The sequence below is a fragment of the Gymnodraco acuticeps genome, unplaced genomic scaffold (assembly GCF_902827175.1).
Source record: "Gymnodraco acuticeps unplaced genomic scaffold, fGymAcu1.1, whole genome shotgun sequence".
Classification (NCBI taxonomy): Eukaryota; Metazoa; Chordata; class Actinopteri; order Perciformes; family Bathydraconidae; genus Gymnodraco; species Gymnodraco acuticeps.
Window position 1 is genome coordinate 505500 of NW_022990981.1, and position 15337 is coordinate 520836.

Consider the following 15337-nt stretch of genomic DNA (forward strand, 5'->3'; position numbering starts at 1 on the left):
GGCACCCTCGTGACCTCTGAGATGATAGAAAGCTCCTACCAGATTGAGTTGGGATGTAGTTTTTAAGATGAGAGAAGGGATTTGTCTTGGCTGGTCAATGACTATGCCTGTAATGAGAAGTGAGATGGTAACATTGGAAACAGGCAGAAGTAATTAATGAATAAGTAAATGATCAGAAGGGAATTGGTGACGGGCAGAAATCTATCTGTAAACTGTGATAGATATTTACAACGGACAGTTTTGGTAATTATTTTGCATGACTGTAATTCATGAGCAACTGTTACTAACTGTCCAAAATATATAAACCTTTTGTATATAATATATAAACCTAAACCCTAACCTTTGGTTTTTTATAGGTAACCACTACTCAGAATTATAAGCCCATGAATGAACAAAAACATCAATAACAAAAAACTGGCAACTGCTTCTGAAATTATTTCTGAATTCACAACACCAGGTCAAATTTGGTGGGAAATGTGTGGATTACGTTATGGCACTAGGCAGGGGGAGGGGCACTGTTCCTCCAGTGAAAACTGATTACAAATGTTGACAAAATTACACAAAGCAATCAGAAAAGAAAAATGAAGGTTTGTTTTCTGGAGCTTCCGCACGTTCTTCTTCTGATGAGGTGGTCTTCTCCTGGCTAAAAGGACAAATCAGGCCAATTTCTGCTGGTTTGGATTGTGCAAAAACTCTCAAAAACAAAATGTACATGGAACGGTTAAAGCCTCAGTTATTACATAATTGGCTATAGTACCTATAAAACAACACCACACATAAAATGTCAGTGATATTTTGTATTTTTAAGTTTGGAATAATGGACCAAGTTTCAAATTGAAATACAGGGCAACAAAGTTCATAATAAAAATGCATATTATCACAATAAATCAATATGTACATTAAATGACAGATTGTGCAATATACAGACTTGATACATTCCATAATATGGTTACATGTTAAATTACAGCAGGATGCAGTACAATAGAAATATTTCTTTACAAAGATACAATATGTTTCATTTAGCAGAGGATAAACAAAATGTACAGCATGTTTAAGAGAAGTGAATGTCTTAATCACATTTGTATTAAATGTATAGGACTTTTAATAGAGGTTTCCCATCTGTTATGGTAAGCAAGTTATGGTGTCGAAAAATATATGGATCATCCATACATTAATCCCTGAATTCATCCTTCCTTCCATCCACCTACCTACTATTAGTTCTATGTCATCCATCCATCCATCCATCCACCTACTTTATACTTCCATCCATCCATCCACCTACTTTATACTTCCATCCATCCATCCACCTACTTTATACTTCCATCCATCCATCCATCCATCCATCATTTATACTTCCATCCATCCATCCATCATCCATCCATCCATCCATCCATCCATCCATCCACTTTATACTTCCATCCATCCATCCATCCATCCATCCATCCATCCATCCATCCATCCATCCACCCCACCTACCTACTTACTTTATACTTCCATATATCCACCAGTATACCTATCCATCTATGCATCATTTTTAATTGCTTATCAACGTTGGGGCGTTGCTTTTAAAGACTGATTCCAGTTACATACATGTATTCAGTCCTCAGGTCAATATGCAGATTATAAAATAATCTCAATTTCTCCTTTCATTTACATAAGTAAATGAGTATGTGTAGAAAGCTATCTGGGACATGCCGTCTATCCGGAGTACAGTGATGCTGTCTGGGATTTCTCAGTAAATAGTCAGTAGAATTCAATCTGTCAGTAGATATGCAAAACAATGCGGAAAGCCTCTTAGGGAAAATGGTGTACAACATTACAGCGGACATACAGAACAATTGATCTTCAGCCGAAAATGATGCAATGTTAGACTGGCAATGACAGTTATTTACATTTACTGTAATGTTCTCCATTCCCTCTCCATGAAAGAAACTTCAGTGGGTAGGAAACAGCCTGGGTGCAGCCTGATAAAAAGCATCTCCCTGAAAAATCACTTGCAGCAAATTGCCTGTTCCCTGACATGACTTTGCAGCTTAGCTTACAAAGAGCTAACAAATGCTAATATTTCAGTAACAAAAACACTGGTTTCAACTTGGACTTCACAAGACTCTGATGAATCTGATAATGCTGATGCAAAGCTGGGCAATAGAGTAGTGCAGTAGTAAGTACTAAAACACAGAAATTAGTTAGCATTTTAGCACTTCCTGGGTTTTGGGTTAGATTCCTGAAAGGCGGCCTGTGAGACAGAAACTTTAAAAGTGTTGTTCTTCAATATAAAGTTGGTCAGTAAATTCCCAAGTTGTGAATATCTATAGCTTCTCTGTTTCATAAAAACAGAGGTTGCTAACACTTGGCTAAAAAATGTCATGCTAAACACAAGTCTGCCGTTAGCTTAGTGGTCTTGATAATAAGCCGTTCGACCATGATGTAGTTAGTTTATAACCTAAGATTAGCTTTTACTTCTGCGGATTGTATTAAGGGTTCAAAAATAATCTTAAATATGTTTGCCATAGAGCTTATTTTCTGAACCCTTCTAAAATCGAATGGACAAATCCTGTTGCTAATATTGTCGAAGAAACCCCAAAATATGTCATCGCTGCACCGCTCTATTGAATTCAGCTACACAACCGGTATTCAGATTCTTCATAGTATCTATAGTGAAAATACAATCAATCTGGTCGCTGATAATCGATGTGTATGAACATTGCTAGCTATGAGCCGATGCCAATGTTGTTGAGATAAATTATGTAATCAATCAAATGTCCTAAGTGAGTGACAGATAGTGTGATATTCCTATATCACTTACTGTTTAAAATGTTGTTATTTTTGCTAAAGAAGAACATGTAAATGCATTACAGCAAACATAATAAGTAGAATACATGGAAAAATTGTACAAAATGTTAACATCTCCAACCATGAAACCTTCTAGCCTATGCCAAAAATGGTATCATGGATCAAAATAAACAATGATTTACATATAAAAGGTTTCCGACCAAAACATCATATTTTATCTGTATTACACATGTGAGGACATGACCTAAATTATTTCAGATTGAATAAAACCAATGTCAATTATTTTTCTTGTATAATGACAGGGTTATCTGGGGTAACTTCAAGTATGAAGGGGAGATATTTATTTTGCAAGTCTACAGGGTGCAAGAGTGCACTTTGAGATAACATATCTGATGTAACGCAATGACATTATGTGGGGTTCTACAAGAGTGAGTAAAGGCAAGTGAGACAACTTCAAAGTTGTTCTGGAGCATGCAGCTACTGCAAGGTGTCATAGTTTGAACCTGAAGAGTTGAGCGACAGCAGAGGCAGAACCTGGTCTGAAAGAATTTTACTTCAGCGAAGTGTAGCAGCAAAACAAGGCACCTTGCCAAGGTCTGCTCACAACCAGCACACAGACTTTATCACATTCCCTAAGGTTTTCAAAGTCAGAAATGGGAACTGAGTGTTTTAGGTATTCAGCCCAACCACTCTGGAGTTGCATTGTCTACAGTACAATTTCTGAGTGCATCCAGTAAAGTCCAATAACCACAACGATTCAGGTTTTCAATCTCCACAGATGACAGCTTGTAGTTCTTAGAATTAAAAGTCTTATATAGCTCTCCCGCTGTGGCATTCTGGCATGTTAAGGTTCCAGCTTTTTCCAGAGGCTTCACAGAGAAGCTTCAAAGTGTCAGACATGAAAACAGTTGAACAAAGGATAGCAGGCCATATTTGTAGTCCATCATGAATAACTACAAGTAGAAAACTAGGAAACTGTGGTTGAAAAACCATGTTTGCGATCCAACAAAAATGTTTGTAGTCCAATATAGTCAGCCAGGTTCATCAGCTGTCTTGAGACACATCTCCCCACGTACTGGCTTCATTTTCATCCGAGTCAGAGAGTACTGCTGTACACAGATCACTGAAGATATCTGAAAAAAAAAAATTTCAAGTTAGTTTAACCTTGAAATACAATTGACGATCTTTCTTATATAATAATTCACAAAAAAAGTATTTGACGTGAACAAACAATGGCATTCAAACATAATGCTTCGGGAGGGGGATGCACAGCCAGGACTGCCCTGCCAGTATAAAATAACACAGAGACATAATAGTAAGGCATTCAAAATCTGCAACATATCAAAAGGCAAGAATTATGGGGAAGGCAGACATAAGTGACCAAATCAGGTGAAAAGGGATTTATAAAAGTGTTACACTTATCCAAAATACTGAATAATAACTGCTAAGCATGTTAAGTATAGCAAGTTCTGTCTTCCTCAAAGACTTAAAAAATTTAAAAAATAGATAAAGGGAAGAGAGAGAAGGGAAAGTGAGGAGAGGGAATGGATGGTTGGAGAGAGGTGGACAGAGCGCAAGAACAAAACAAGTGAGGCCGCTGCGAACACTTCCAGAAGCCTTCTAGCCGGCGTGATATGTAGGAGATGTGAGGAGGGGGAGTGAGGGTAGAGGGGACATTAAAGCGAGGGAACAGAGAAAGAGCAGGAGGGGCTGTCCTATAAGAAAACAATATATTTTGTGCCACCAACAAAGTCATCAATACGGTATTGCAAAATACATGTCTCAATTTTATGTAAGGTTCAGATTAATATAAAATGGGCCTGTAAATGAATCTTTTAACTGGTTTCAGAAATACTTTTCCCAACTTTAAATGTAGGGACATTTTTACCGTTCCTCAACATTGAAACAAATAGTTCCCTTTATAATTTAATATTTTTTCAAAATAATGATTATTATGATTATTATAATTATTTGACTATAGGATCTTTTGATTTTGGTTCCAGGGTTGTAGGTTTTCATTAAAAAATATATATTTGTGTGCAATTTTTTATTTCAAAGTGAGATAATAAATCTTGGCATCAAAATATATTTTTTTCTTCCTACTGTACGTCCACTCCCATCATCTATAATGGAAAGAGATGTGCGAATGTGCTCCAACCAGTGATATCATGCTCTGATTATTCAACTGAACAAGCCAAAGCTCTTCCATCCCCATCCACTCCATCCAACCTGAAGCATGTCCAACAGCCCCCCCCCTCTTTCCCAGAGCAGCTTCCCACCCAATCCCCTGGCCCAACTGCCATGTGAGCGAGAGAGGAGCAGCTGAAGTTGGAGTAGTGGAGCGGAGGGAGGAGTGGTGTGTGACTGAGTGAGTTACAGCATTGCTGCCAGTGGTTAGTCAGATGTAGCGTTGTTACTTAATGAGTGACCTTCAGATGCTGTTTGCAGTATATTGGAAGGAACCAGTCCTGTCTCCTCTGTTAAAAGGTTCTTCACTAACCTAGAACATGAGACACAATGCAGCAGAGGGAAAGTGGATACAGTAGCTCTGAAATGTACAGGAACCATAGTTTATTTATTTATTAGACTTGACTCTGCTTTTTATGTTGAACCAAAGCAATCTTTCTTTGTTGAATACCCCAAATAGGAATGAAGTGATGGATCAAAAGTCAGACAAGTACATGTTCATAGTGTAAGTGCTGATTTAATAGGTGTTTGTAGTAGAGGCATGTGACTGCAGGGTTGGGAGGGTTACTTTAAAAATGTATTCCGTTACAAGTACTAGTTACTTGTAAAAAAGAATCAGTTACCTAATCTGATTATCAAAATATAAAATAAATGTAACCTGATTACTTATGGATTACCTCTATATCCAACGCAAGATATATGGCGCCCCCCTGGCGCCGCCATGTATGTCTTTTTTCAAATGTATGTCTTTTTTTTTATGTGTGAAATTCATAATTTGAAAAAGGATTGATTTGAAATAATATGCTACGTACAAGTAGCCTACTTCTGGGTCTCTGTATTTCAATCAAGCTCTGTGTGTGTGTGGCACAAGCCATTTTGTGTGCGTGCGTGAGCGAGCGAGAGAGAGGAGGTGTAATATCACCTTAACACTGCCTGCTGCTCACAAATTAACTCTGCCTCCAACGTATTCCACATTCAAGCATGCAGGTATTGACAAGCCTATTTTCAACATCAAAAAACTAAGTACACAAGTTAATAACTGCATGGTCATTTTCCTGCCATGGAATATTTGCTTCAACATTAGTAATCTTCTTCAAAGAATGATGAGCCAAACATATACATTCCTTAGGAGAAACTAAAATAAATACATCCAAAGTGAGATTATAAGAAATGCTGCTTTTGTTGAACTGGCATTAAACTGGTAAATGTGTGTTCCTGGACCTGAATTTAGTAACAAACGTGTTGGAAATGAAAGATAGGGCCCACTATGCCAAAGGTTTTTATATATAATGCTAAGTGGAGTAGAACTGCAACCAGGCAGGGAAACAATGAGTTGGCATGAAAAAGCTCACTGACATCCCACATTTCCAATAAGAGGTGACTAAAACTCACCAGTGTCCGCTCTCCGCCTCCTCCAGAAACTGGACCAGGTCCCCCGTCCCCAGAGAGGTATCTTGTGCATCACGGGACTGGTAGGTCAGCTGCACCCGGTAACGACTGCTGTCTCCCTGCACAAATAACAACCCCAGTCACTTCCATTTTGGACCTGGTTCCATTTGGTGAAAATGCTTGGTTTTCATTTAACCCTTACGGCCCGTCCCACACGGCGGCGTGCGTTGAAGCTTCAACGCTTCTTCCCATTCACTTTGAATGGGGGTGACGTCACGCTTTGCCGAACTGCATTGTGGTTCCGTCGCTTCGCTTTGCCCGCGTTGCCTCGCTTCAAAAGTTGAGAAAGTTCAACTTTTGAAGCTTCAACGGAAGCGTCAGCCAGTACAAGCTCTAGCCAATCAGAATCATTCATGTGATTGGTTGTTGGTAGAGTTTCAGACACGCCGCTGGCAAGCTTCAACGCACGCTGCCGTGTGGACGCTGCGTTACACGGCAAACGGCAGTTTGATTGGCTAGAGCTTGTACTGGCATATGATTTGATTGGCTGACGCTTCCGTCGAAGCTTCAAAAGTTGAACTTTTCTCAACTTTTGAAGTAAGCAACGCAAGCAACGCAAGCAACAGAACCACAATGCCAGTTCGGCAAAGTATGACGTCACCCCATTCAAAGTGAATTGGGAAGAAGCGTTGAAGCTTAGGACATGGCAGCCATTTTTAACGTACATGGAAAGTTTGAAACTGCCTACTCTTGCTGAACTGATTCTTTATTTTTTTTTACATTTAAAAAACAACTGAATAAGAACACATATTTTTCTATAGTCAACATGTATCTCGACCTTAACAAACAATGGACAACCTGCAATTTTTTTGTCACTGAAACTGTATGTGTTGTTAAGAAAAAGGAAAATAAAGTTTCTACGAAAAAAAAATAGGCTTTGAGCTGAAGCTAATTAATGTTAAAAAGTGAAACTGATTAACTTTGCTGTATATCATTTATTGGAAAAGACACACCACTATGATTCAAATGGTCTTCTATATGTTTGAACTTAAACAAGCAAAACAGACTCTGTGACTCCTGTATATGTATGGATCTGTATGGATCTCCCTGACTAATGTTGTATTAATACTTTTCAACGCTTAATTAATTAATAGTTTATAATATAGCTGTTGAAAGATATGATGTGGAAAATAATAATACAGACAGGATTAACATAAGCCCTATTTTGCATGATACTTAATGTAAAATGTACAATGTATTTGAAGAAGTGTGCCAAAGTGTGGGCCATTCCCAGTTTGTGTCTTCTACTGTCCATTCCACATATTATAATGAATGTGATACCCAGCAGACCTGTGAAGCTATAAACCGTCCATTCCTCCCATCCCCTCCCTCGTTTCTTATATGTCAAGTCATCAGTGCCTGCCCATAACGAGTCACGTATCCATGGGAAAACATTAAGCAAAGGTGGGACCCTCTGTCAGGGGGACCATGAGGGGATTTTGTAGAAAATGGGAGAAAGTGGAATATGAGTAGAGAGGAAACTCAGGATAAGTGGGGAGCTGTCATTGGGCGTTGATCGTAGAATGTACATTTTGTAGGCGAAAAACTGGAATAGGTAGGGTGGAGCTACATTTTCCTTTCGGACCAATGTGTGACAGGTTTTACAATTTTGAGAGTAACCTACATTTTTATTGTTGCCTTCTTCTTCTGAAGAGTTGGAGGATTCCTCAGCACTGGAGGGGATCGTCTCAAGTCGTCTGTGTCCATGGAAGGGTTGACGCCGCTGGGCCCAACCTGCGGAGAATCAATGCAAATTATTAGCCACAAAATGTACTCAGAAACAAGAGGGATATTCACTATTCCATTTGGAATGGGACGTAGCTCCATTGACATTATAGCAATGTTGATGTGCATTTAGGTGGTCTTGCATCATCATGAAATCTTGATGCATCTTATCGCAATAATTAAACCTCTAACCAAGCTTCTTGCACACAAAATCACTGCAATACTGATTCAAAAGACATGACCGTGGCATAGCCAAACAACATACGATGAATCCCAATTTTCCAGGAAGTCAAAATGAACGATCCATGATACCCTTGTTGGGTTAAAATGTGCTGGCAACAGGAGATAATATATAAAGCTGTGCAAGAATTGGCGAAGTACTGCACATATTTTGTAAATCTTCAGAAGCAGAAAGTTCGAGGCATTTACCAGAAAAGCTAATTATGACAACACATTCAAGGCAACTTTTATTAGTGAAAGCAATGGTTTACATTTAGAATGATGTTGGATTTCAAAGTTTAGGAGTTATATACAGTGGCCAAGCTGTTGGGTGGAGGCTGTTTGCCTTCTCTGGTTCACTGATTGGGTAAAGTCTTCTACACTTTCAGTCAAAGCTTATTGCACAACGCCAGAAAACAGTTTGTTAGTAAATAATCACCAATCACTTTTGGTCATAGTGTTTGAATTTGTCAAAGAAGAGAAAAGTCAACACATTGTTCTGAAACATGGTGACCACAACCTCTCTTCAACCGTTCAGACATGCATTAGCTGCCTGGACGTAACCCTAGGGTTAGGGTTAGGTTTGTAACAGTAATATAGGTAACTCTGGATGTTACTGACAGACTATTGCACAACCTGTTTGGAGTCAGTTGATGATTACATGGCTAAGATAGACCTAGAGGTTGCATTCGACGCGAGATTTTTCGAGATCTATTTCTTTAAGATCAGTACGAGGCTAACATGCTGTAGAAAGAAGTTAAACAAACACATCAGAAAGACACACTGATCTAAAAAGACTGCTCAAACCCAAATTATTAACCAAAGCCAAACACAACGTTCTTCTCAACTTATCAAAACCGACAAGACAATTGACCGAAGGAGACATTGTTTCTCGGCAGTTACCTGGTTGGGATGTGGATCTAGGGACAGTTGAAGTGGCGCAAGCAGCAAGTAGCAGTGCTGCTAATAAGGCTCTGTCGCTTCCTGACTGCAGCCATAGCACCACGCAAAGTTATCTGGAGGGAAGCCAAACGCTTTTATACCAATCCTTTACGTCATGATTGCCACTCAACATCATCAAACTCAAAACGTGGAGGCTACCGATAAAGTCGTGGGACTCAACTCATGCAGAAATCTACCAATAAGTCAATACACCTAAAAAACACCAAACCCCTCACCACACCAACACTACACCAACACATTTGATCTTATCTTCTTTGATGCTCATGCATTTGGAAACGACACGGCACGAATCACAACGCAGGTCAACACAGCAGGCAAGAAATGGAATTGAACAATCACATAAATACGTGCACACACACTACACCACATCAAATAAAATAAAAATCTCACAAATACATTGTACCTTGTAAACCAAAGAAAACGCTAAAAGGCCCAGCATGCTCAGTGCCTGTACAGAAATATATCTTTGCATGTTCAAGTACCTTCATAACCAAATGGAGTGGGATCACTCTTTATCTCATGTCTTTTGCTCTTTATGCTAGCAGACAGGGGACCTGTCCAGGGAAGATAACATGCAACAAGAAGCTTTATTAGATGGTAAAAAAGAAGGCAGACACACAGCATTGCCCCAAAACACATTTAGGTATGAAATGTGTAACAATGAGCTTCCATCTGTTAGAGTAAACACTTGTTATCGTTCAGAGTGTAAGTTTCATAAGAGGTTTGCTATGATTTTATTCATAGCAAAGAGTCTGAATTCTCATGTGATAACTGCCATCTGGTACACAGCGTGTTCACAGTTCAGTTTCCAGCTGGATCAGTGGTTTTATAAGATCTTTGCAGTTTGACTGTTTACCTCTATGTCTTACTAAGTGACCATCACAAGCTTTGGAAGACACAGATTGTCACAACTGTAAGCATCCCTATTCCCATTAGTTGTATTACTTATTAAGACAGATAAAGAAATCGTATGCTGTATCATTTCTGAGAATTCCGGTGAAATATACTATACTGTAGGTTGTGACTCCAATTGACCAAAATGAAAGCATAAATATGAACAATGAACTATTTTCCTTCTCGTTTGAAGCTGAAACCGATTTGATTTTGTTGAGGTAAAAAACATTCATTATTCTTTCCTTTCTGTCCATATTTTCGTGTTTCGAGGCCAATTATCTTGATGAATTAATGCTACGTTATCAGTGTAATGCTTTTCTTATACTTACTCTAAAAGAAAGTATCCTTTAAATATATTAGGTCATGAATGTTATTTACAAGGCTGAAATTAGGACAGAGATAAGATATGCATTGTAAATTAAAGACACAAACATGTATGAATTGAAATCATATTTTTCCCTGTTATAAGTGCACATGTTGGACGGCAATTAAAATCAGAGGTCACTGCATTGAAGGAGAACAAATTACAATAAATGCAGAGAGCAGACAGAGTGAAAATAGGTCAGAGAAAACTTTAATAGCTCTGTGCCGGTTCTTTTAATTCCTCCCCTGCCTCGGCCCTGTTGAAATGAACTTCTCATCTCTATTCCTATAGTAAATTGCACTTCTACTGCCACTTTGAATGTCACCCTATATGTTCCCAAATGTCAGCTTATCAAAATTTCTTATTTCCTTACCGTTGCTGTAAAAGAAAAAACAAATGTATGTCTACTCATTTGCAGCCTACCTTGTTTTCATTCCCAGCAAAGGCTTGACTTTCTCTATGCATCTCGTAAATTCAGTACATGGGTGAAGGTAATAAGAAAATAGGGTTTTTCTTTATAAATGCACACACACTTTTTCTCACTACAGGTTCAATGTGAGCGTGTGTTTTGGTCATGACTGACCTGAAGTCCAACAGAAACCATAATTATTCAAAACCTATATCCAAGAGATTTTAAAATGTATTTCAAGGTGCAATTAGTTTGCCTTTAAATTCATCATTCTGACAACACTGATCTGTATAGACAGAGATACAAACAAAGAGGGTCTTGTCATTAAGCCACCAAAACGTAATTATGAATCAAAACGCAAGCAAATATAGAAAAAAGAAAAACATGGCGGCAGGGAGACCGGTTGATAAATCAGGTACCTTTTGTGCGTCGTGCGGCGAAAGTGGAGGAGGCAGAGGAGGTTAGGGAGGAGGCGAGAGAGAAGCGCCGGGTGACCTCTGCCTCCTTAGCAGCAGGAGCTATAGCCGGAGAGGGGTTAGGAGGGAGGAAAGGACGCCGAAGGAGACAAGGAAGGAAAGATAGAAGGAGGAAAAGGGAGGATACATGAAGAAGCAGAGGAGCATGGTCAAAGAGATGGTGTTATAGATTTGAAATGAAAGAAAAAGAAAGGTGAGAGCATAACAGGGAACAAAGGAAGGGAAGAGTTAGTAGTTTAACATCCCACTTCCTGACAACCACCTTCAGTATTGTTAACATTGTTTTAAAATCATTTAGAAAGAAGATTCTACAACATTTCATGCTAATGAAAAGAGGAAGCGGGACATGCATGAAATGATGTACTAATGTAATCATGTTTTTGACAAATAAAACTTAAGTTATATTTCGATATGAGCCCTTAACCTCATCTCACGTTCTTCCTCAGTGGATGGAGTTTGTTTGGATATTGTAACGGAAACTACGGACATTACCACGATTAAACTTTGCAAACTCCGTATCGAAGATCGAAGAAGACCATTTTAATTAATAGAAAACTTCAGAAAAGTCAGCAAGTGTTTTAGAGGGGGTTGTGAAAGAAAACTTGTTTTTTCTGTATTGAAGTTATTGTTTTTTGATGTTTCATCCCAATCCTAGAATGTTAAGAATATGATGGAAGTGAAAGGATATTCCAAACTCAATGTTTGCGCTACTCTGGATAAAACCAAAGAAAGCACTCTGAAAAGTTTCATTGGATATATTTTTATTTTTATATTCTTAAGACATATTCCTTTTAAGTTTTTTGAATGTCATTTGTAAATGTCATTGCTGTCCTTTGTTTTGAGGTGGCAGAATGAATCTGAGGGACAGATCAAACCTAGCTTTCACTTATTTTTAAGGAAGTTGTCCATCAATTGACATCGATGTCTGCCCCCTTGAATTGTAATGACTGGGGTTAAAGTTGCATGTTGAACTCCACCTGCTTTTCACCACTGAGTTGAAATGCTGTGTCACTGTAAGAAAACAGCAATGTCACTGTGAGTCAAAGGACAGAGCACTGATCCAACATGTTGGGCTTATTGAGTCAAGCACTCCCATAAAAGGTCAGTATATATACAGCAAGCCTGATTCCAATACAAGCCTATTCTCCTAATTTTAAAGTATAACAAAGTCTACAACAGGAAATCTATTTCTATTTAAATAACATTTATAGTTTGAAACACATCTCTACAATGCATCATTTTCACTTTCTTCATTCATGGGTTCTGTGATCTCAATCGGGGCATGTTTGACTTGAAGAGTAACTGCACTGCTGTCACATGGAAAGCTGTACTTGGAATTAGCCCGTCCCCCTCCAAAAATGTTAATGCACCTCCAAATGTCAAGAGGGCTTCAATATTAGAGGGTGACATTTAGCGCTGTGCTGCGCCACATCATTTAGCCTCGCCACTGCGTCACTACTGCCGGGACTCTGGCAGATTCTCCCTTTCTATCTCGCCTGCTGTCTCTGCAACAGCAGTCCATCCCTCTCATTCGGAAATCACAGGTTCCTTGTTGTAGTGCGGGCAGATGCAAAGGATACTGACATGAAGGGATCAAATATGAGCAAGTGTAGTAAAAGAAGATGTGGCCTTCATTACGCTGACACAACAGCGACATGCAGAAATGTATGTGACATTTGAAGATGAGAAAGACCACAGCAGTTATGTGAATGGAGCCTGGATGATGATGATGATGATGATGATGATGATGATGATGATGATGATGATGATGATGATGATGATGAGTGGTGATGATGAGTGGTGATGATGAGTGGTGATGATGAGTGGTGATGATGATGATGATGATGATGATGATGATGATGATGATGATGATGATGATGATGATGATGATGATGATGGTGATGATGATGGTGGTGGTGATGATGATGATGATGATGATGATGATGATGATGATGATGATGATGATGATGATGATGATGGTGATGATGATGATGATGATGATGATGATGATGATGATGATGAAAGCAGTCACAGACGAAGAGAACCAAGAAAAGACTGTGCGGTTAATAGAGTGGTGCAGTTAAGACGTATTTTTGTATACCCGGGTTTAGATTAGGGTTAGGGTTAGTTAGTATCCAAGCGGTCCCTTGACAAAAGCAATGAAGACACCACTTTGAATATTATTGAAGCGTAAATGTAATCCCCAGAATAAAAATGCTGACGCAACCTATGAACGAAAAACATCACGTTCACATGGCTGCGCATCACCACCGCTAAGCTAAGGCGGCTAATATTTGGCGTGCTGATGTTTAGTAGTCTTGTTTAGTCACTTGTTAGCAAACCTCCGTTTTTATGACAAATTAGAAACTTCGCACATTCATGAGTGGGTATTTACTAACATGTTTTATATCGCAGAACAAAACCTGAAAATCTCTTATACTTGTTTTAACATCAGAAAAAACTTTGACTTTGAGAAGCGGAAGCGGTAAATTGCTAACTCATTTCCAGTTTTAGGACTCATTCCTGCACCACTCTAATTGTGTTGACATATATCCCAGTGGTGGTGATGATGGTGATGCTCATGGTCATGATGAAGGTAGCATAAGTGAGCACTCAAAGTCTCACATTGCGCTGTTACCTGCTTGAAGAGACCTCCTGTTGGAAAGTCCCTGCAAGGTGAAGCGTTTCCTAGCGTTAGCAGCCGAGAGGCCTGATTGGCTGGCTGAAGCATCAACTGAGTAGGAGAGCAAGAGGGAGCAGGGCTTAGTTCAGGAGCGAGAGAAGAAGAGCAGGCTGGAGTGTTGTTAGGAAGTGTTCTTATATTGGTGTCAATGTGATACATGAGTTACAGTGCTGTCGAAACCTTAGTTTGTGTGTTTGGTAATTTTTCATTCCACAAAATATACCAAGTTTTGCATGCTATGACTGAAGTAATGCACCTTGGAGGCAGACAAATTACAAGTTGGTTATAAATCTCTATACATTCAGTTGTTAATATATTACCCTGCCTTTTGGCATTCATTTCAGAGAATTTCCAATTACATTCAATTTAGCTGATGTTTTTACCCAAAGCTACTTACAAAAACTTTAACACCATAGACATGCCTTACACTTCCAATGTCATCATGATTATTATTTGCAGGGTCTGGGGATCACACCACTGACCAGCTGATTGGTAGACAACAATTTGGCCCCTTAGCCACAGCGGTGGCAGGTCTAAGCAAATACTCTAATAATTTACGACATGGCAATATTTTATTGCAGTACAGCTTTTTGATTGATACTAGGGAATGACTGTGTATGAGAGCTCTGGGCCTCTGTTGCATGATGGAGTTAGCTTTCTAACTGCTCCTATTATTGCCGTCATCATCAGCGCACTGATAGAGAGCAATAATACCACATGGAAAAAGATCATAATGATGTGGGAAGCATTATGGTGCAGTATATTAGAACAACTAATTTCCCAATTTGATCCTCGTTTGTATATTTCAATGCATTAAGGTTTTGTGAGATTCAAATCTAGTCAAATCTAGAAATATTTAGATTCAGTTGACTTCACACTTTCCAATGACATCATTATCTTCAGCCGGGAGGTGCACAGACATTTGGAGGGGCTATTGCTCTAAACTAGAAAAGGGCCTCCCCCCACCCCGCCGAAAACGTAAGAACTTTTTATAAAAAAAGAAAAATGAAAACCAGGGACATTTTTTGTGTTGCAGTCCATACCTCATTGACATATCTAATGTTAGTAACTATTAAAGACAAAATGCGGACAATTCTGTTTTAATGTAGTTTGACCGTTGTAACTGCTGTGCCTTAAATCAACTCACTAATTGATTAAACCAGTTCAATACGCAT

At 38.9% G+C, this 15337-nt stretch overlaps 1 protein-coding gene across 10 annotated transcripts in view; it reads right to left on the minus strand.

The window, feature by feature from the left end:
- Positions 1 to 1406: 1406 nt before the first annotated feature.
- The window catches only part of mcf2l2 (MCF.2 cell line derived transforming sequence-like 2), a 179429-nt gene continuing 165498 nt past the window's right edge, over positions 1407 to 15337 (minus strand). For 3 of the 10 annotated variants that reach the window (XM_034235573.1, XM_034235571.1, XM_034235574.1), the window contains exons 28-34: positions 14118 to 14213; positions 11423 to 11521; positions 9819 to 9890; positions 8054 to 8163; positions 6373 to 6488; positions 5223 to 5293; positions 1407 to 3926 (exon numbers count right to left, since the gene is read on the minus strand). In XM_034235573.1, the coding sequence (XP_034091464.1) occupies positions 3838 to 3926; positions 5223 to 5293; positions 6373 to 6488; positions 8054 to 8163; positions 9819 to 9890; positions 11423 to 11521; positions 14118 to 14213 (653 nt within the window). In that variant the 3' untranslated portion in view covers positions 1407 to 3837. The other 7 variants (XM_034235578.1, XM_034235577.1, XM_034235575.1 and 4 more) reach the window with 6 other exon arrangements.